This window comes from Fimicolochytrium jonesii (assembly GCF_025526975.1).
Source record: "Fimicolochytrium jonesii strain JEL569 chromosome Unknown EV422scaffold_43, whole genome shotgun sequence".
Classification (NCBI taxonomy): domain Eukaryota; kingdom Fungi; phylum Chytridiomycota; class Chytridiomycetes; order Spizellomycetales; family Powellomycetaceae; genus Fimicolochytrium; species Fimicolochytrium jonesii.
The window spans coordinates 74,973-89,459 of NW_026515710.1; the positions used below are offsets into that span (position 1 = coordinate 74,973).

At 55.6% G+C, this 14,487-nt stretch overlaps 5 protein-coding genes across 5 annotated transcripts; 3 read left to right on the plus strand and 2 right to left on the minus strand.

The window, feature by feature from the left end:
• Positions 1–462: 462 nt before the first annotated feature.
• Positions 463–3,654, plus strand: EV422DRAFT_501871 (DNA repair helicase rad25; the record flags this gene model as incomplete). Its single annotated transcript, XM_053068229.1, has 2 exons — positions 463–1,486; positions 1,847–3,654. 2 exons carry the CDS (start codon positions 463–465, stop codon positions 3,652–3,654), a joined length of 2,832 nt encoding a protein of 943 aa, XP_052920904.1.
• A 160-nt stretch (positions 3,655–3,814) lies between these two features.
• On the minus strand, positions 3,815–6,522 carry EV422DRAFT_336504 (uncharacterized protein). The gene is made up of 2 exons (XM_053066409.1): positions 4,293–6,522; positions 3,815–4,151 (listed from the first exon to the last, which is right to left on the minus strand). The coding sequence occupies exons 1-2, from the start codon at positions 6,432–6,434 to the stop codon at positions 3,975–3,977; spliced, it is 2,319 nt and encodes a 772-aa protein (XP_052920905.1). The 5' UTR covers positions 6,435–6,522; the 3' UTR covers positions 3,815–3,974.
• Positions 6,523–8,593: 2,071 nt separating this feature from the next.
• On the plus strand, positions 8,594–9,888 carry EV422DRAFT_547669 (peptide-methionine (R)-S-oxide reductase family protein). The gene is made up of 5 exons (XM_053071612.1): positions 8,594–8,793; positions 8,861–8,957; positions 9,040–9,126; positions 9,284–9,360; positions 9,439–9,888. Exons 1-5 carry the CDS (start codon positions 8,626–8,628, stop codon positions 9,538–9,540), a joined length of 531 nt encoding a protein of 176 aa, XP_052920906.1. The 5' UTR covers positions 8,594–8,625; the 3' UTR covers positions 9,541–9,888.
• Positions 9,889–10,269: 381 nt separating this feature from the next.
• EV422DRAFT_510180 (uncharacterized protein) lies at positions 10,270–11,414 on the minus strand (the record flags this gene model as incomplete). Its single annotated transcript, XM_053068909.1, has 5 exons — positions 10,270–10,512; positions 10,586–10,827; positions 10,924–11,110; positions 11,192–11,300; positions 11,335–11,414. 5 exons carry the CDS (start codon positions 11,412–11,414, stop codon positions 10,270–10,272), a joined length of 861 nt encoding a protein of 286 aa, XP_052920907.1.
• Positions 11,415–12,176: 762 nt separating this feature from the next.
• On the plus strand, positions 12,177–14,387 carry EV422DRAFT_501875 (chaperonin Cpn60/TCP-1 family; the record flags this gene model as incomplete). The annotated part of the gene is made up of 9 exons (XM_053068230.1): positions 12,177–12,233; positions 12,338–12,428; positions 12,495–12,631; positions 12,696–12,840; positions 12,907–12,989; positions 13,047–13,218; positions 13,284–13,606; positions 13,676–14,236; positions 14,322–14,387. The coding sequence occupies 9 exons, from the start codon at positions 12,177–12,179 to the stop codon at positions 14,385–14,387; spliced, it is 1,635 nt and encodes a 544-aa protein (XP_052920908.1).
• Positions 14,388–14,487: the final 100 nt, after the last annotated feature.

A 14,487-nucleotide genomic window follows, 5' to 3' on the forward strand; every position in this document is an offset into this window, starting at 1 on the left:
TGTTTGCAGAGGGGGAGGGGGAGGAGGGAGGGGAGGTGACGGGGAGACGGGGTGCCACCACACGTCTGTATTTGATATTTTCTATCAATTGCGATGAGGGCTGATGGTCAAGAGTTCATGTCATCTGCATCATCACCCCAACCTCCAAGCTCGCTAACGCAGCTTCACTTGGCCACTCACTCTACTTATCCTACGTAGTGAGCTATAACTTTGCAACGAGCGGTTTGTGAAGTTGGTTGTTTGACAGGGTCGGAGGCGGGAGGCTGCTGTCGGAATGGCGTGCGTTATTGCATGCACAGCCACCCTCGCGAGCACTTCCACCCATCCCCACTGAGCCCACTCCCACTTGGTATGTATACTGTACCTTTCCAAGCGCTATCAGGCGAGTGGCTCCCTCCCTTGAAGTCGATAGTACGTAGATACCCCTTCAAGCCCCCTCGACCTTTAGCCCGCCAACCCGCAATGTCAGGGGAGTCTTCCCGCCTAAGAAGATCTAGTCGGCATAGTGGCGCGACATCCGCCCAACAACCAACACAAAACTCGCAAAGACGAACGCCGAAGAGGACAGCCAGGGCTTTCATAGTGGACGATGACGACTCTGATGAAGAGGGTGACGACGTGGTGGTGGTGGACAGCGAGGACGGAGACGGAGATGGCGCGTGGAGTCCGGGGCATACTGGTGCGGATGCACCGAGGCGGACGAGTAGCAAGGGTATTGGTGGGGACACCAAGCGAAAGAGAAATTCGGTGGTTGATGAAGAAGATGAGGAGGAGGCAGAGCCGGTGAAACGGAGGCGGGCAGATGGGGGTTCAGCTTCTCGCAGGACATCAAAGACTGGGCCGTCCCAAACAACGATATCACGAAATGTCGACTACATCGACGACGACGCCAACTCAGATGACGAACTCGACAATCTCAAACTCGGCCAATTCCAGCGCTCCATCGGCACCCTCTTCGCCGTAGCCGACCTCTCCCGCTTCCCTCTAAAACCCGACCACGCCGCGCGGCCGCTCTGGGTCTTCGGCGACGGTCGCATCATCCTCGAAGCCTTCTCCCCCATCGCCGAGCAAGCGCAGGACTTCCTCATCGCGGTGTCTGAACCCATCTCGCGGCCGTACCGTGTGCATGAGTACAAACTCACCGAGTACTCCCTGTATGCCGCCGTATCGGTCGGGTTGGACACCGAGGGGATAATTGAGGTTTTGAACCGGTTGAGCAAATGCCCCCTGCCGCCGTCGTTGGAGGATTTTATTAGGACGAATACGGCTTCTTGTGGGAAGATCAAGTTGGTGTTGAAGCGGAATAGGTATTGGATTGAGAGTGCGGATGAGGGCGTTTTGAGGACGTTGTTGAGGGATGAGAAAATTAGGGCGTGTCGTGTGGCGGCTGATGGAGTTGAGGCGGAGACGGAGGATGATGTGCTGTTTACGGAACGGGCGCCGGATGCGGCTGGGCTGACCATTGCTGGGTTTGCGGCGCCAAATGGTGGAAAGGTGGGCACAACGCCGATGGTGAATGGAAAACAGGGGAACTCGACGTCTGAAGCAAAAACAAGGCCTGCAGCAGGAACAGAAAGAGGAACGAAAGATAGCTCGCAAAAGCACAAACCGAATCGAAAGGAATCTGAGCAACCAAAGAAAGCTGCTGCTCCTGCGGGACCTGGCTTCTATCCCGAAGACGAGGCAGACTCGGCGTGGGACGTGCCGGAGGATATGGACGTACCTGATGACGAGTTTCCCGACGATTTGGAGCTGTTTGATCTTTTCAACGATGACGACCTCCAGCACGACGGCGGTTCCACAGACCCAGGGGAAGCCAATGGGCAGCAGCCGGCGGCGAAGCAAGGCGCTTCCTCCGAGGATCAAACAGAGCGCAGGAGTTCCGCCGTGGACAGTGGCCGACTCGCCGACCCTGCCAGCGCTTCAGATAACCAGTTCGCATCAGTAATCACCATCGACAACGAGGACGCGGACGAGGACACCGAGCAGCAAGAGCAGCTCGTCCGATCCTTCGAGATCGCGAAAACCTCAGTCGACTCGGTCCGCAAGCGCTGCAGCGAGCTCTCCTACCCGACCCTCGAAGAATACGATTTCCGTCAAGACGTGGCAAACCCCAACCTCGACATCGACCTCAAACCCGCCACTGCCCTGCGCCCCTACCAAGAAAAATCCCTCAGCAAGATGTTCGGCAACGGCCGCGCCCGCAGCGGGATCATCGTCCTCCCCTGCGGCGCCGGCAAGACCCTCGTTGGCGTCACAGCCGCGTGCACAATCAAGAAATCTTGTCTGGTCCTCTGCACATCCTCCGTCTCCGTCGAGCAATGGGCCAAAGAATTCCGCACCTGGTCAACAGTCAAAGAAGGCCAAGTCGCCAAATTCACCCAACAAGAAAAAGAAAAATTCGTCGGCGACGCCGGAATCATGATCTCCACGTACACCATGGTCGCCTTCACAGGCAAACGCGCCTACGACGCCCAACAGATGATGAACTTTATCCAATCCCGCGAATGGGGATTCCTCCTCCTCGACGAAGTCCACGTCGTCCCCGCAGACATGTTCCGCAAAGTCCTCACCATCATCGCCGCCCACGCCAAACTCGGCCTGACCGCAACCCTCGTCCGCGAAGACGACAAGATCACCAATCTCAACTACCTCATCGGCCCCAAACTGTTCGAAGCCAACTGGATGGACCTCGCCCGCAAGGGCCATATCGCCAACGTCCAGTGCGCCGAGGTCTGGTGTCCCATGACAACCGAGTTCTACCGCGAGTACCTCCGCGAACCGTCCTCACGTAAACGCCAGCTGCTCTTCGTCATGAACCCGCGTAAATTGCAAGCCTGCCAATTCCTCATCGACTTCCACGAAGCCCGCGGCGACAAAGTCATTGTCTTCTCCGATAACGTCTTTGCACTCAAACACTACGCGACCCGCTTAAGCAAACCCTACATCTACGGCGGCACCTCCCCCGCGGAACGCATGCGCATCCTCAACCAGTTCCAATACAACCCCGCCATCAACACCGTCTTCCTCTCCAAAGTCGGCGACACATCCATCGACCTCCCCGAAGCGACCGTGCTCATCCAGATATCCTCCCACTACGGATCCCGTCGCCAGGAAGCGCAACGACTCGGCCGGATCCTCCGCGCCAAGAAACGGAGCGAGGAAGGCTTCAATGCGTACTTTTACTCACTGGTGTCGAGGGATACACTTGAGGTGTATTATGCCGCCAAACGGCAGCAGTTTTTGATTGATCAGGGGTATCATTTCAAGATCATTACGAGATTGGAGGGGATTGAGGGTTTACCGGATCTGGTGTATGCGACGCAGCAGAAACAGATCGAGTTGCTGAATACCGTGCTTGTATCTAACGCCGAGGACGACGACACCGACGATGACGGTAGTAGCGGTGACGAGCGAGGAACACGAAGAGGGAGGGGGGGTCCAGCGGCACCGCAACAACACCAACCTACATCGCGATCGTTCTTTGACACGGGGGTCTCGGTGCGCCGGACGGGGACGCTGCAGAGTATTTCGGGCGGGGATTCGATGGCGTATATTGAGTTTAGTCGTGGGGGGATTGGCGGGGTGAGGAAGAGGAAGGGGTTCTTCGCGAGGGGTGGCGGAGGGAGTGGTGGGGGCGGGAGTGGGGCGTAGGGCAGTCCACGCAGCGTGACTAGAGGTGGTTTTTTTTTGGGCGCGGGGTTTGACCAGGGTTGAATAGCATTTTGGGGAATACACGCTTTTTGGGGGGTTCTGTACAGTTTGGATATCCAGGATACTAATAGAGAACTTGCAAGACAGCTGTTCTGGAATCCCTCGTATGGTTATATTAGTTATTGCAATTTACAGATTCGTGCATGGCTAAAGCGGATTCGGACCGTTGGGGGTGTGCATTTTGGGGTTTACGCCGACTGGGTGGGATACGCCTTATAGTACATGTGTGGTCGTCCAGCCCACTAAAACGATAGGTGCAATCAAGATCGCGTCCACCGCTTTCCACCCCCTTCAGCGCCCCTTGGCCCTCCCCTCGGCCCGCCGGCGTCATTCCGTGATCGCTTAGGCGGGTACTTCCCAGCACTCCCGTGCCTATCCCTCCCATCCATCGGCTCCCTTGCCTCACCCTCACGCCTCTCATCCGTACCTTCGGTCCCCTCACGCCTCATCCGGTCACCCCGACCCCGATCCCGTCCCATCTCCCCCCCACTCCGCTTCGCCTCACCCATGCCTTTTCCCAACCCCACCCACCCCCTCTCCCTCACCTGCACACACCCCATCCCCGCCGGCGTCCACACCTCCACGACCGTCCGTCTCCACCGCACCGTCGGCGCAACAGAGATCCAGCCCACACCGCCGAGACATATATCCATCGGGCCGGTCTGCGTCTGCGTCTGTGGTATCGTACCCGCCGTCTTTGGCAACGCTGCTGGTGTCGTGCCTCTAGAACTGCCATGCGTCGTCGGAACCGTCACCCTCAACGCGACCTCCAGCTCCGGAAAGGCAGAAGAGGCGTCAGGGCCCGGTTTGCTGAACGGCGGCGCCAGAACGCCCGAAACGTTTGTTTCCGCCATCTTCCGCGTCCGCATCACCCGCGCGGCCATTTGCGGCGTGATGGTGCCGCGGTGGCGTTTGGAGAGGGCTGTTGCGCGGGTGGTTTTTGTGCGGTGGAGGGGGAGGCGGGAAGGGAGGTACGCTGTTAGTGTTAGTTTTGAGGGTGGGGGGCTGGGTGTGTCGTTAGAGGGGGAGGAGGAGGAGGAGGAGGAGGAGGGGGATGAATCAGGCGGTTTGAAGTCCAATCTGAACAGCCCGCCGACGAAGAGTGTTTCTCCCGCTGAAATGGTGATTGTGTGCGGGAGTAGACGTTTTTGGGGGGTCGCGATGGCGAGTTCGGCGGGGGTGAGGAGCGGGGTTATTTGCGTGGGTGTGTGCACGCCGGGGGTGTCGAAGATCTTTCCTATGGTTTGTCTCCGTGGCGGTGGTGGTGGTGGTGGTGTTCCTCCGTCTACTGGCGTTTCCAATTCCGCGGTACCAACCCCCAAATCCACCCCACTATCGAAAACTGCTACAGTCGTCCCCGGCACATCGCTCACCGTCGGCGCCGCACTCACATCCAAGCCCGCTACCTTCCTCATAGCGCCAATCAGCGCGGATTTGCCCACGTTCGCGCACCCGACGAGGAACACGTCGCGGCCGGCTTGTTGGTGGGCGCGGATCTTCTCGCAGAGGGCGGGGACGCCGGCTAGTGTTGTTGCTGATGTTAGGGTTACATCCAATAATGGTTGGCGTGGTTGCTTTTCCAGTTTTGTTGACGACGCCGGTGATGCAGTTACACCGCCACCAATCCCCCACTTGACTGCCCGGTTGCGGACACTCCGCTCGACCGTCGCAAGGGGCACATCAGTCGGCAGGAGATCGATCTTGTTGGCCACAACCAACACCGGTTTCTCCGCGCCAACCAACATCGACAAGCCGGTGAGTAAACTCGCCGGGAAATCCGCCGCGTCGACGATACACACCACGACGCAGTTAGGTCGCACGCGGAGTGTCGAGAGGAGCTTCTCCATTTGCGGAGGTGTGTAGGTGCGGGTGAGCCGACGGTGCTGCGTGAGGGCGTAGCAGCGGGCGCAGATGGTGCGTTTCTGTGTAACTGGCGGTGGGGTGCCGGCGAGGAAGGCTTTTTCGGCGAGGGCGGAGATGTCGGCGTCGGGGTCGGTGGTGTTTTGGGCGAGGTGGTGGTGGTGTTGGGCGAGGGTTGCGGCTTCGCGGGGTGTGAGGGCGTCGGAGGATTCGGCGCGGGCGTGAATGCTCTCTCCTTTGGCAGCTTCGTCGGTGGCGCGAATGGGGAGGTATCCGAGCCCGAGCGGGTTGGCAGACTGGAAGTCGGCGCCGCAGCCGGGGCAGATCGGGCGGGTGGTGAGGCCAGGAGTTTGTTGGATGGGGTTTTGGTGGTGGTGCTGCGCAAGTCGGGAGAGTTTTTCTTCGATGCGTTGAGATTGCTTTGCGTGGCGCTTTTCGAGGCTCTTGAGTTTTGAGGCGGACATTTTTTTCTCTTTCGGCGGTGGTGGGGGTGGGATGTTGATCTCTCCCGTGGATGCGTTTAGTGCGTTCACATCGCCTGCCGCATCTGTACTCGGTGAAGCCGTCTCGTGGATTCCTGTAGCGACCTCCCCACTTTCGCTGATAGGTACAGCCCTATCCGTCAAGTGCGATACCGTCCCCACGCTGACTGCCGGCGCTCCACTCTCTCCGGCAGCTGTCACCACATCCGACCCATTGTTCTCGTTCCTCACATCAAGAGTCTTCTCGACATGCTTGAGTGGCTCCCACGTAGGGTCTTTCAATCCTTTCCGCTTGACGAGAACTTGAGGCAGTCCTCTGACGTATCTCTCTTGCAAGGTCTCTTCGACGATGTGTTCTGGTTTTCCCAGATCCATCATATCTCCAGAACCCGTCCCGTCTTCAGCCCCTCCCAACGCCGCAGCTTTCCCGACCTCAGTCGCATTTGTCGAAAGGGTCGAGCTGTCAATATCGTCTCGTCCACCGGCTTCCACCTCCGTTTCCTGACTGTCAACCTGGTGAACCGTGTCGTCTCTGGGTATCGGCTTCACCGGTTTCACGGCACTCCGCGCTGTCGGTGTTCCGTTGCCCTCCGGTCTCGCTTCGCCCGCGCCACGTCCCTCGTCCCCTAAGTTGCCACCACCAACAGTCGAGTGCAGTCTCCTCACGCTCCAGGCAAGTCCAGTGCTACTGCAGGTACGAGTGTGCCGAGGTGAGACGGGCTTGTGGCGACGAGAGGTGAGGAATGGGATAGGCCGGCGGGCAAGGGTTTGGGCGAGCGTTTGCCGGAGCATTGCGGGACGCGGGACGTGAGCACCGGATATCTGACGTCTCTGCGTGGCAGATTGGGCGAAGAAGGGCTGTCCGAGGCCGTCCGGTCCGTCGTTCCTACAGAATGTGTCGTCTGCGAAGGAAACGAGGCTTGTTCTCAACGTGCAAGGTCCGTCGGCAAGCCCCGCGCGTGTTATTTGGACATGGACAACGTCTTCACCTCTCTCGTCAACCCTCCTCGCCGAACAGCAACAACCCGTTGTGAGTTTCTCCCCCGGAACTTTCAATGAGTTCGAAGCACTCCATGCCCAAGCCCAAGAACAACAACAGCCCCGTTCTCTACAGGTTCACTCCTGAAGAGCTGGAGGCATACCTGCGGCATTACAAGAAGGTGTACAAGCGGGCATACAAGCGGGCATACATCAAAGATTTCTTCTACCTTGGGTTAGCGAAGGTGAGTAAATCAAGCTGAAGGCTTCCTCTCGTACCGGTGTCGACATGGCATAACCCAGCCCTTTTTACGGCTCTCAAATTGTTGATAACAGCACCACACTCCTCCGCTTCAAATACCTCGCGGGCTTACCTCTCGATATACCAGCCTCTTCAGTGGAAAACACCAATAGAACCCTTCTCGACACGCCTCGCTGCCTAATCTGGACCCATACTATGCGGTAGTACGGGTCCAGACTAGGGGGTGTTGGTCTCATAGTCCAGCAAATGTTATCCCCAACGCAAGCGAATACGGCATCGCACGGATCGAATCTTCTCCCTATCCAATCGTCACCGGATCCACCAATGCCTCTCCTGATGAAACCCATCGCTACCGGATACGGCATTGCGCGCATGGCCTTTTCCACCTACTCAAACGCCCTCATTTCCGCCAGTTTCTCCGTCAACGCAACTCTTCGCTGCCGCGTCCGACCGAGCACGAGCACGAGACCCGGCCCAAGAAAAAAGTCGCTCGTTGACGAAATCATGTCATTCATGGACCTCCCGCCATACCCGACGTCCCCAGCATCAGCAGAGATCCCGCACACGGTCCCATTGGGGGCACAAGTCACCTGCCTAACCTTACGTCGCTCGCATCACAATAAGCCTCTTTACGTATCGTCATTCGAAAGAAGGCTGTCCCGAAGTTGGAGTGTGGGGAAAAGTTGGGATGCGGGCCCGAACTGGTGTTGAAGAGACTTTGGGGGAAAAGGGAATGGTACCGAAGTGTCCTATTTTGTGAAATCGATGACCAAAAGATGTCCCTATTCTATGTGTACATTCTCCAATCACCCCCGTCGTCAATGAGGCTAACCCTCAACGACTCTGAAATGCCCCAGAAAAGCAGCCATCTCCCAGCGGGAAATGCCAAACCCCAAGCAAGATCCTCTTTCTCAAAGCAGCGGGCCACAAGGGTCAAAACAAACACCCGAGAGCTCTCCACCATGCACCAGGCAGCCATCCAGCCCTCTCCCACCCACTTTTCTTCCAGATTGCCCGAAGCGCCTGAGTTACCCAGGGCCACTGACTTAATCCCATCCCGAAAAGGTACGAGGGGCGATAAATGTGTGGCGGATTTGTGGAGAGGGACAAATCATTATCATAGTGCTTAACTGTAGTGTAAAGGGTAGGCTCAGGAAGAAATGGAAGGCTGTGCAGTGAGGCGTCTTGTTAGTGAACGACATGGACAGGAGGCTTCTTTCCCCAGTTGCAAGCCCTCCGGCGTCTGTTCCGCCCCCTCTTACGGCACGCGTCTTTGACTAATAGAACTAACTGACCGCCAACTTCCATCATCGGTTTCGCTCCATAAGAATGTCGCGCTACCTCGCTCCCCGCTTCATCCGCTCAACTTCAACAACAACAACAACAACAACCCATCTATCCTTCCTGCGACCCTCTCTTCTTTTCCACCACGCATACCTCCCACTCCGCACACCAGCAACCAGAACAATGTCAACCGTACAAAAATCCGAAGACGAGGTACGCACAATTCTTCCGCAAACCGAACGGCGGAGATCGCTTCTGACAAACTTCTTGTGTGTCGCAGTGGAGGGCGGTCCTCAACAAAGAGCAGTTCCGGGTGCTGAGGGAGAAGGGCACCGAGGCTGCTGGGACGGGGGAGTACAATAAGCACAAAGCCGACGGTATGAATGTCCTGGGAAGGAGGGTGATTCGAGGTGGACTGGATGGATTGGGTGGCCTGATTGTGATTGTGATTCCTTTTAGGAGTGTATCATTGTGCGGGATGCAATGCGGCGCTCTACAAGTCGACGACAAAGTTCGATTCGGGGTGTGGGTGGCCGGCCTTCTTTGGTGAGTTTGCGGAGTTGGTGAAGTTGAAGTCTGGGACTCTTGGCGGGGTTGCATTCGTCTTGGCACATGAGGATGATCGCCTGAGATGCCCATCTACGCTGTGCCTTTCCTTTTTCACTCTTGTTCTCACACTCACACATTTCTTTCCCCACCGCAGACGCCATCCCAGGCGCCATCACCCGCCACGAAGACAACGCGTACGGGATGCAGCGGATTGAGATTGTTTGCACAGCTGTGAGTTGGAGAGGAATGTCCCTGAACCTAAGTCCCTACCGTTGTTGTACTCATTATTCACTCTTCCTCTCGCACCAGTGCGGAGGCCATCTAGGCCACGTCTTCAAAGGCGAAGGGTTCAAAACACCCACGGACGAACGTCATTGCGTCAACTCCGTGTCTCTCAAGTTCGAGTCCTGAGCAACATGTCGGGAATCGATGAGTGTCATGTGGTGGATATCTTTTGGAGGTAGTAGAACATTAAAGAAGTGTATCGAGATTACGAAGCTCTAGATAGCGTAAATGTAGCTACAAGTCGATTCATGTAGTATCAAAGTCATTGTGTGCCAGTCCTCCGGCCCTCCGCCAGACCTGATGGAGCCACCTGCGACGAGATGTCGCCGACGACAACGAGAAGGTATAATGGACATAACGCAATACATTCATGTGTAACCCTCTCAAAACGACCTTACACCATCGAAAACTCATTGAAATCCTCCAAACATTCATAACCTCCCCAAACACCCCCGGCGGAAACCCAATCTCAACCCTCTCCCTGTTGGTTAACGCTCCACCCCTTCTACACTCCCTTGCGCGCACATTGGTCGGGACTTTTGGAACGCTTTGGACTCTAGAGTCGAGCTGACAGTCTTCCAGAGTTAGGAGATGGATTTCGCGTCAGTTTTCAACCAGCGGCCAGAATACCCGATGCAGCCCGCAAAAGAAAGGAAATTGGGCAGCGCTCTTAGGCAGCTTTCATTCTTGGGTATGAATAACAAGTAAACCATTGGAAGTTTGCACTGAGACTCGCATTTTGTTTTCTCAATACAAACACGTAAGGAGACGGTCCCAACAAAATCAAACACCAACAGTTTCTGCGCCTACACTCCCACACTGCACCCATGCACCATGGCGCAAACCCCAGAAGCCTCACTTATCCTTCTTCCCGCCCTCAAACCGACTCGGGGTCTGAATACTCATCAGAATCCTGACACCCAGCAGCGCCACAACAACAATAGGGATCATGGCGGTGATGCACATGAACAGGCCGGGGCTGAAGAAGACGTATTTCTGGAAGATGGGGCGTTTGCTGTAGGGGATCGCGGTCCAGTTGGTTGCGGCGCGTGCGGAGAGGAGGGGGTGGGCGGGTTGGGTTGCGCTGCGTCTTTGAAGCTGTGAAACAAGAAAGGTGGGTTTGAGTATGAGTGGGTGCGAAAGATAATGTGTTTAAGGAAGAGGGACTTACAGAGAGGGCAGCCTCGGACAACTGCAGTCCCGTCAACACGGCTGTCCAGTCGTCACCCGCGACTTTCTTGACCTCGTCCAGCACGGAGCTGATGAACTCGTCGTTCTTATCCATGACGGCAGCGCGGGTGCTGATGTCACGCGGGCTGCCGTCGGACGGAGCCGCGTGGCCTGCAGATGGGAGACGGACGATGAGGAGTTGTGGGTTGGCGGTGTCCCGAAAAAGCGTACGGAGCGCCGAGTCTAAACACGGATGGTGCCAGGTGTCAGGAGCAGTACATGTGCACGTTTGTAGCATTCAACAAAACCACCGGTATGTTCGCTATGTTCGCTACGTACCAACGCTGAGCCGTGAAACAACAACCTCCCTCTTCGCACACGACCTTCGCAACCAGCCAACGACGTCTTCCGCGTCTGAGCTCATTGCTGGCACAAATGGCACCTGTATTTTGGTGGTGGAGTCCTCAATGGCTTTTCGTAAGCGCTGCGTGCTGCCGTGAAGACGCATCAGATCAAGGCTCTGTAGCTATATCAAAAAGTAAGCGAGAGATTGTTAGACCATCTCGCAGGATGTCACAGATTCATGCGTCTCAGGAAATCTGCTTACGTCCTCCTGTGCAAACAAAATGTTGAATTTTGCGCATGCTGTTCCTTCGACAATCTTGCCAACGTCCGCACGCTCGATGGTTGGTGCAATTTCCTTTGGAAGCGACAGCCTGTGCACGCAAGCGGGCTTGAGTCAGTTGATACTCGAAACCTTCAACGGGGTCCATAGGTCCCACTTCCAACTGCCACGCCCAGCCCTCATCTCCACGCCGGCCACATCGCATCGCAAGACGGCGGATGGAAGATCACCACCGCTGGCTGCTTTTATAGTCGGCCCGGCACACGCGCGCCCATCCCCACCGCCCAAAATGAACGAAAACATTCGCCAAAAAGATGCATACGTTTTGCCGCTCCATAACAAGAATGGCGTGGTTGTGGCCGCCGCGCAGAAGGGTAACAGGGCCGACGCGACAAGGAACGCGGCGCTGCACGTTGCGCTCCGCATGTTATTTAGCTATGTGTTATATTCGTTGTAGATGTCTGTGGTCAAAGCGTTGGAAGTCAGCGTGGGAATCGCAGGATGTTTGCAAGATGGGTTGGAAGAAGACTGATACATACCGCGAGACGAACGCAGTATGGAAAAGGCTGTGAGGCAGAGGGAGACGCTAACAGACTGTGCAGTAGTCAACACCTGGAGTACCGGAGCTTCACCTGCAATGCGAGGGTTGGTCTTTTGGTGGTGATGCAAGCCATTGGGGAGTTCACGACCAGTGGGGAAACGTCAGAAATGGGGAGGAATGAAAAGTGCAAATAAAGTGCTTTGAGTTTCACGTGACCCCACGCGCATCTCCAATGAATTCCTGAATTTCGGACTCGCTCTCTGCGCTTCCTTCGCTTCGAGTTCCCACGGAGATCACCCAAATAACCCAGCTCATACGTGTACATAGTGTATCGAACGTTGTTCCCACGAAGCACGTACGCCGTATAGCATACCCGTCCCTCTTTCAGCCGCTCTCAGCAAGTCAGATAAGTAACACGTCGCAGCCATGGCGATGAAAATTCCAAAGTCGGGGTTCACCCAGCTCCTCAAGGATGGGTACAAGGTGCGTTGGATCACTAGCATATTCTTTTCGGGACAACCTGCCCATAGAGGCAATGGGTCTTGCGTGATCACGGTGCTTAAACATCTGGCGTCGGAAATGTATAGCACCTCTCAGGGGTAGACGAAGCGATCTTGAGAAATATTGCCGCTATCAAGGAATTGACCCAGATCACAAGGACATCTCTGGGGCCAAACGGTATGCCTGTCTCTTGTTCGAATTGACTGTCCGCAAAGGCATTTCCCGAGTAAAACTGCTCTCCAGGACGTAACAAAATGGTCATCAACCACCTCGAAAAGTTGTTTGTAACGAACGACGCCGCCACTATTATCAAAGAGCTTGAGGTTATCCACCCTGCGGCAAAGCTGCTGGTTATGGCTTCTCAGCAACAGGAAGCGGAGGTAATGATTTCTTATTCAGTGGGCCAAGAAGAAGCTCCCGTACTTATTTATCGAAACTGGGCAGATGGGAGATGCAACAAATTTCGTTGTCGTGTTCGCTGGCGAGCTGCTCCAGAGCGCAGAATACCTGCTCAAGATGGGATTGCACCCCAGTGACATCATTGAGGGATACCGGGCCGCGAGCAAGAGCTGTCTGGAGCTGTTTGACAGTAAGTGTACATCAATTGCATGCTCATTTGTTACGCAGACGTTTAAATCTAACCGTCTTGTCCCAGAAATCCCTGTGGAAACTCTCACCAACGTCGCCGGTAGGGAGGATCTTCTGAAGGTGGTGAAGACCGCTGTCGCCGCGAAGCAGGTACGATTCCTTGTGGGTTCAACGCATTGGAGCGTCATAACTCACTGCTGCCTATAGTACGGATACGAGGATCTGTTAGCGGAACTGGTTGTTGAGGCCGCCTTGACAGTAATGCCCAAGAACCCATCCAACTTCAATGTCGACAGCATAAGAGTGGTCAAAGTCCTCGGTGGAAGCATTCACGACACCAAAGTCGTCAAGGGAATGGTCTTTGGCCGTGAACCCGAGAGTACGTATACGCGGACTTTGGTCTGAAACTTTGGAAAATAGTCTTACTGTCTCGCTTTCCACTAGGCGTCGTCCAAAAGGCCGTCAAGGCGAAGGTTGCCATCTTCACATGCGCCCTCGACATCGCGTTGACCGAGACGAAGGGAACTGTACTGATCCACAACGCCAAAGAGATGCTCGACTTCAGCAAAGGAGAGGAGTCCAAGCTTGAAGACGTGATCCGGGAAATCGCAGATGCGGGTGTGAAAGTTATTGTGACCGGAAGCGGTATTGGTGAACTTGCACTTCACTTCGCCAACCGATATAACATCCTCGTCGTCAAGATTCTGTCCAAATTCGACCTCCGTAGGCTATGCAGGGTCACTGGAGCAACAGCGCTGACGCGGATGGTAAGCTTCGCGGAACTCACAAAACAAAGTCCCAGTTCTCCCAGCTGATCCGACCTCGCTTCGCTATAGGGAGCGCCAATGGCCGAGGAAATGGGATACTGTGAAGTTGTCGAGACTGTGGAAATCGGATCAGACCGTTGCACCGTCTTCCGCCAAGAAGAGGAGGCAACAAAGACCGCGACCATTGTTATCCGCGGTGGAACACAAAATGCCATCGACGACATCGAGCGCGCCATCGACGATGGAGTCAACGTCATCAAAGCCGTTGCCAAGGACAACCGCGTCCTCGCTGGAGCCGGCGCCGCTGAAATCGAGCTCGCCCGCCAACTTCAAGCCATCGCAGAAAAGACGCCCGGCCTGAACCAGTATGGAATCAAGAAGTTCGCCGAGGCTCTCGAAGTCATCCCCAGGACCCTCTCTGAGAACGCCGGTCTGGACGCAACGGAGGTCATCTCCAAGTTGTATGCCGCACATGCCCAGGGCAAATCGGCGATGGGTGTCGACATTGAGAGCGAGGACAACGGGATCCTGGACGCGAAGGAGAAGTTCGTCTTTGATGCTTTGGCGGCCAAGTACTCTGCGATCAAGCTTGCCACCCACGCTGCTTTGACGGTTCTGAGTGTTGACCAGGTAAATGTCGCCATGTAGCCCTTCCCCTTACTCTGCTAACCTCCTGAACCCACCACTCACAATGCCCGTCACTCTCCTATATCAGATCATCATGAGCAAACCGGCAGGAGGGCCCAAGGTCAAGAAGAACGAGGACTGGGATGAAGACTAATTTATAAAAACAGATGGAAAAACTCTTTACCATAGGGCTGCGAATCAGTTGCCGTGTAAATTGTGTGGATAGCCAGCCGGGGGGAAATGGTTGATGAGTT

Bases quoted from the DNA above. Each gene is read 5' to 3' on its own strand.
- EV422DRAFT_336504 (XM_053066409.1), bottom strand. From the start codon at position 6,434: ATGATGGATCTGGGAAAACCAGAACACATCGTCGAAGAGACCTTGCAA. The intron at 4,152-4,292 runs GTGTGGACGCCG...ATGAGGCGTGAG, and splicing joins GGAGACGGACGGTCGTGGAG to GGGACCGAAGGTACGGATGA.
- EV422DRAFT_547669 (XM_053071612.1), top strand. From the start codon at position 8,626: ATGTCGCGCTACCTCGCTCCCCGCTTCATCCGCTCAACTTCAACAACA. The intron at 8,958-9,039 runs GTATGAATGTCC...GATTCCTTTTAG, and splicing joins CAATAAGCACAAAGCCGACG to GAGTGTATCATTGTGCGGGA. The intron at 9,361-9,438 runs GTGAGTTGGAGA...CTCTCGCACCAG, and splicing joins TTGAGATTGTTTGCACAGCT to TGCGGAGGCCATCTAGGCCA.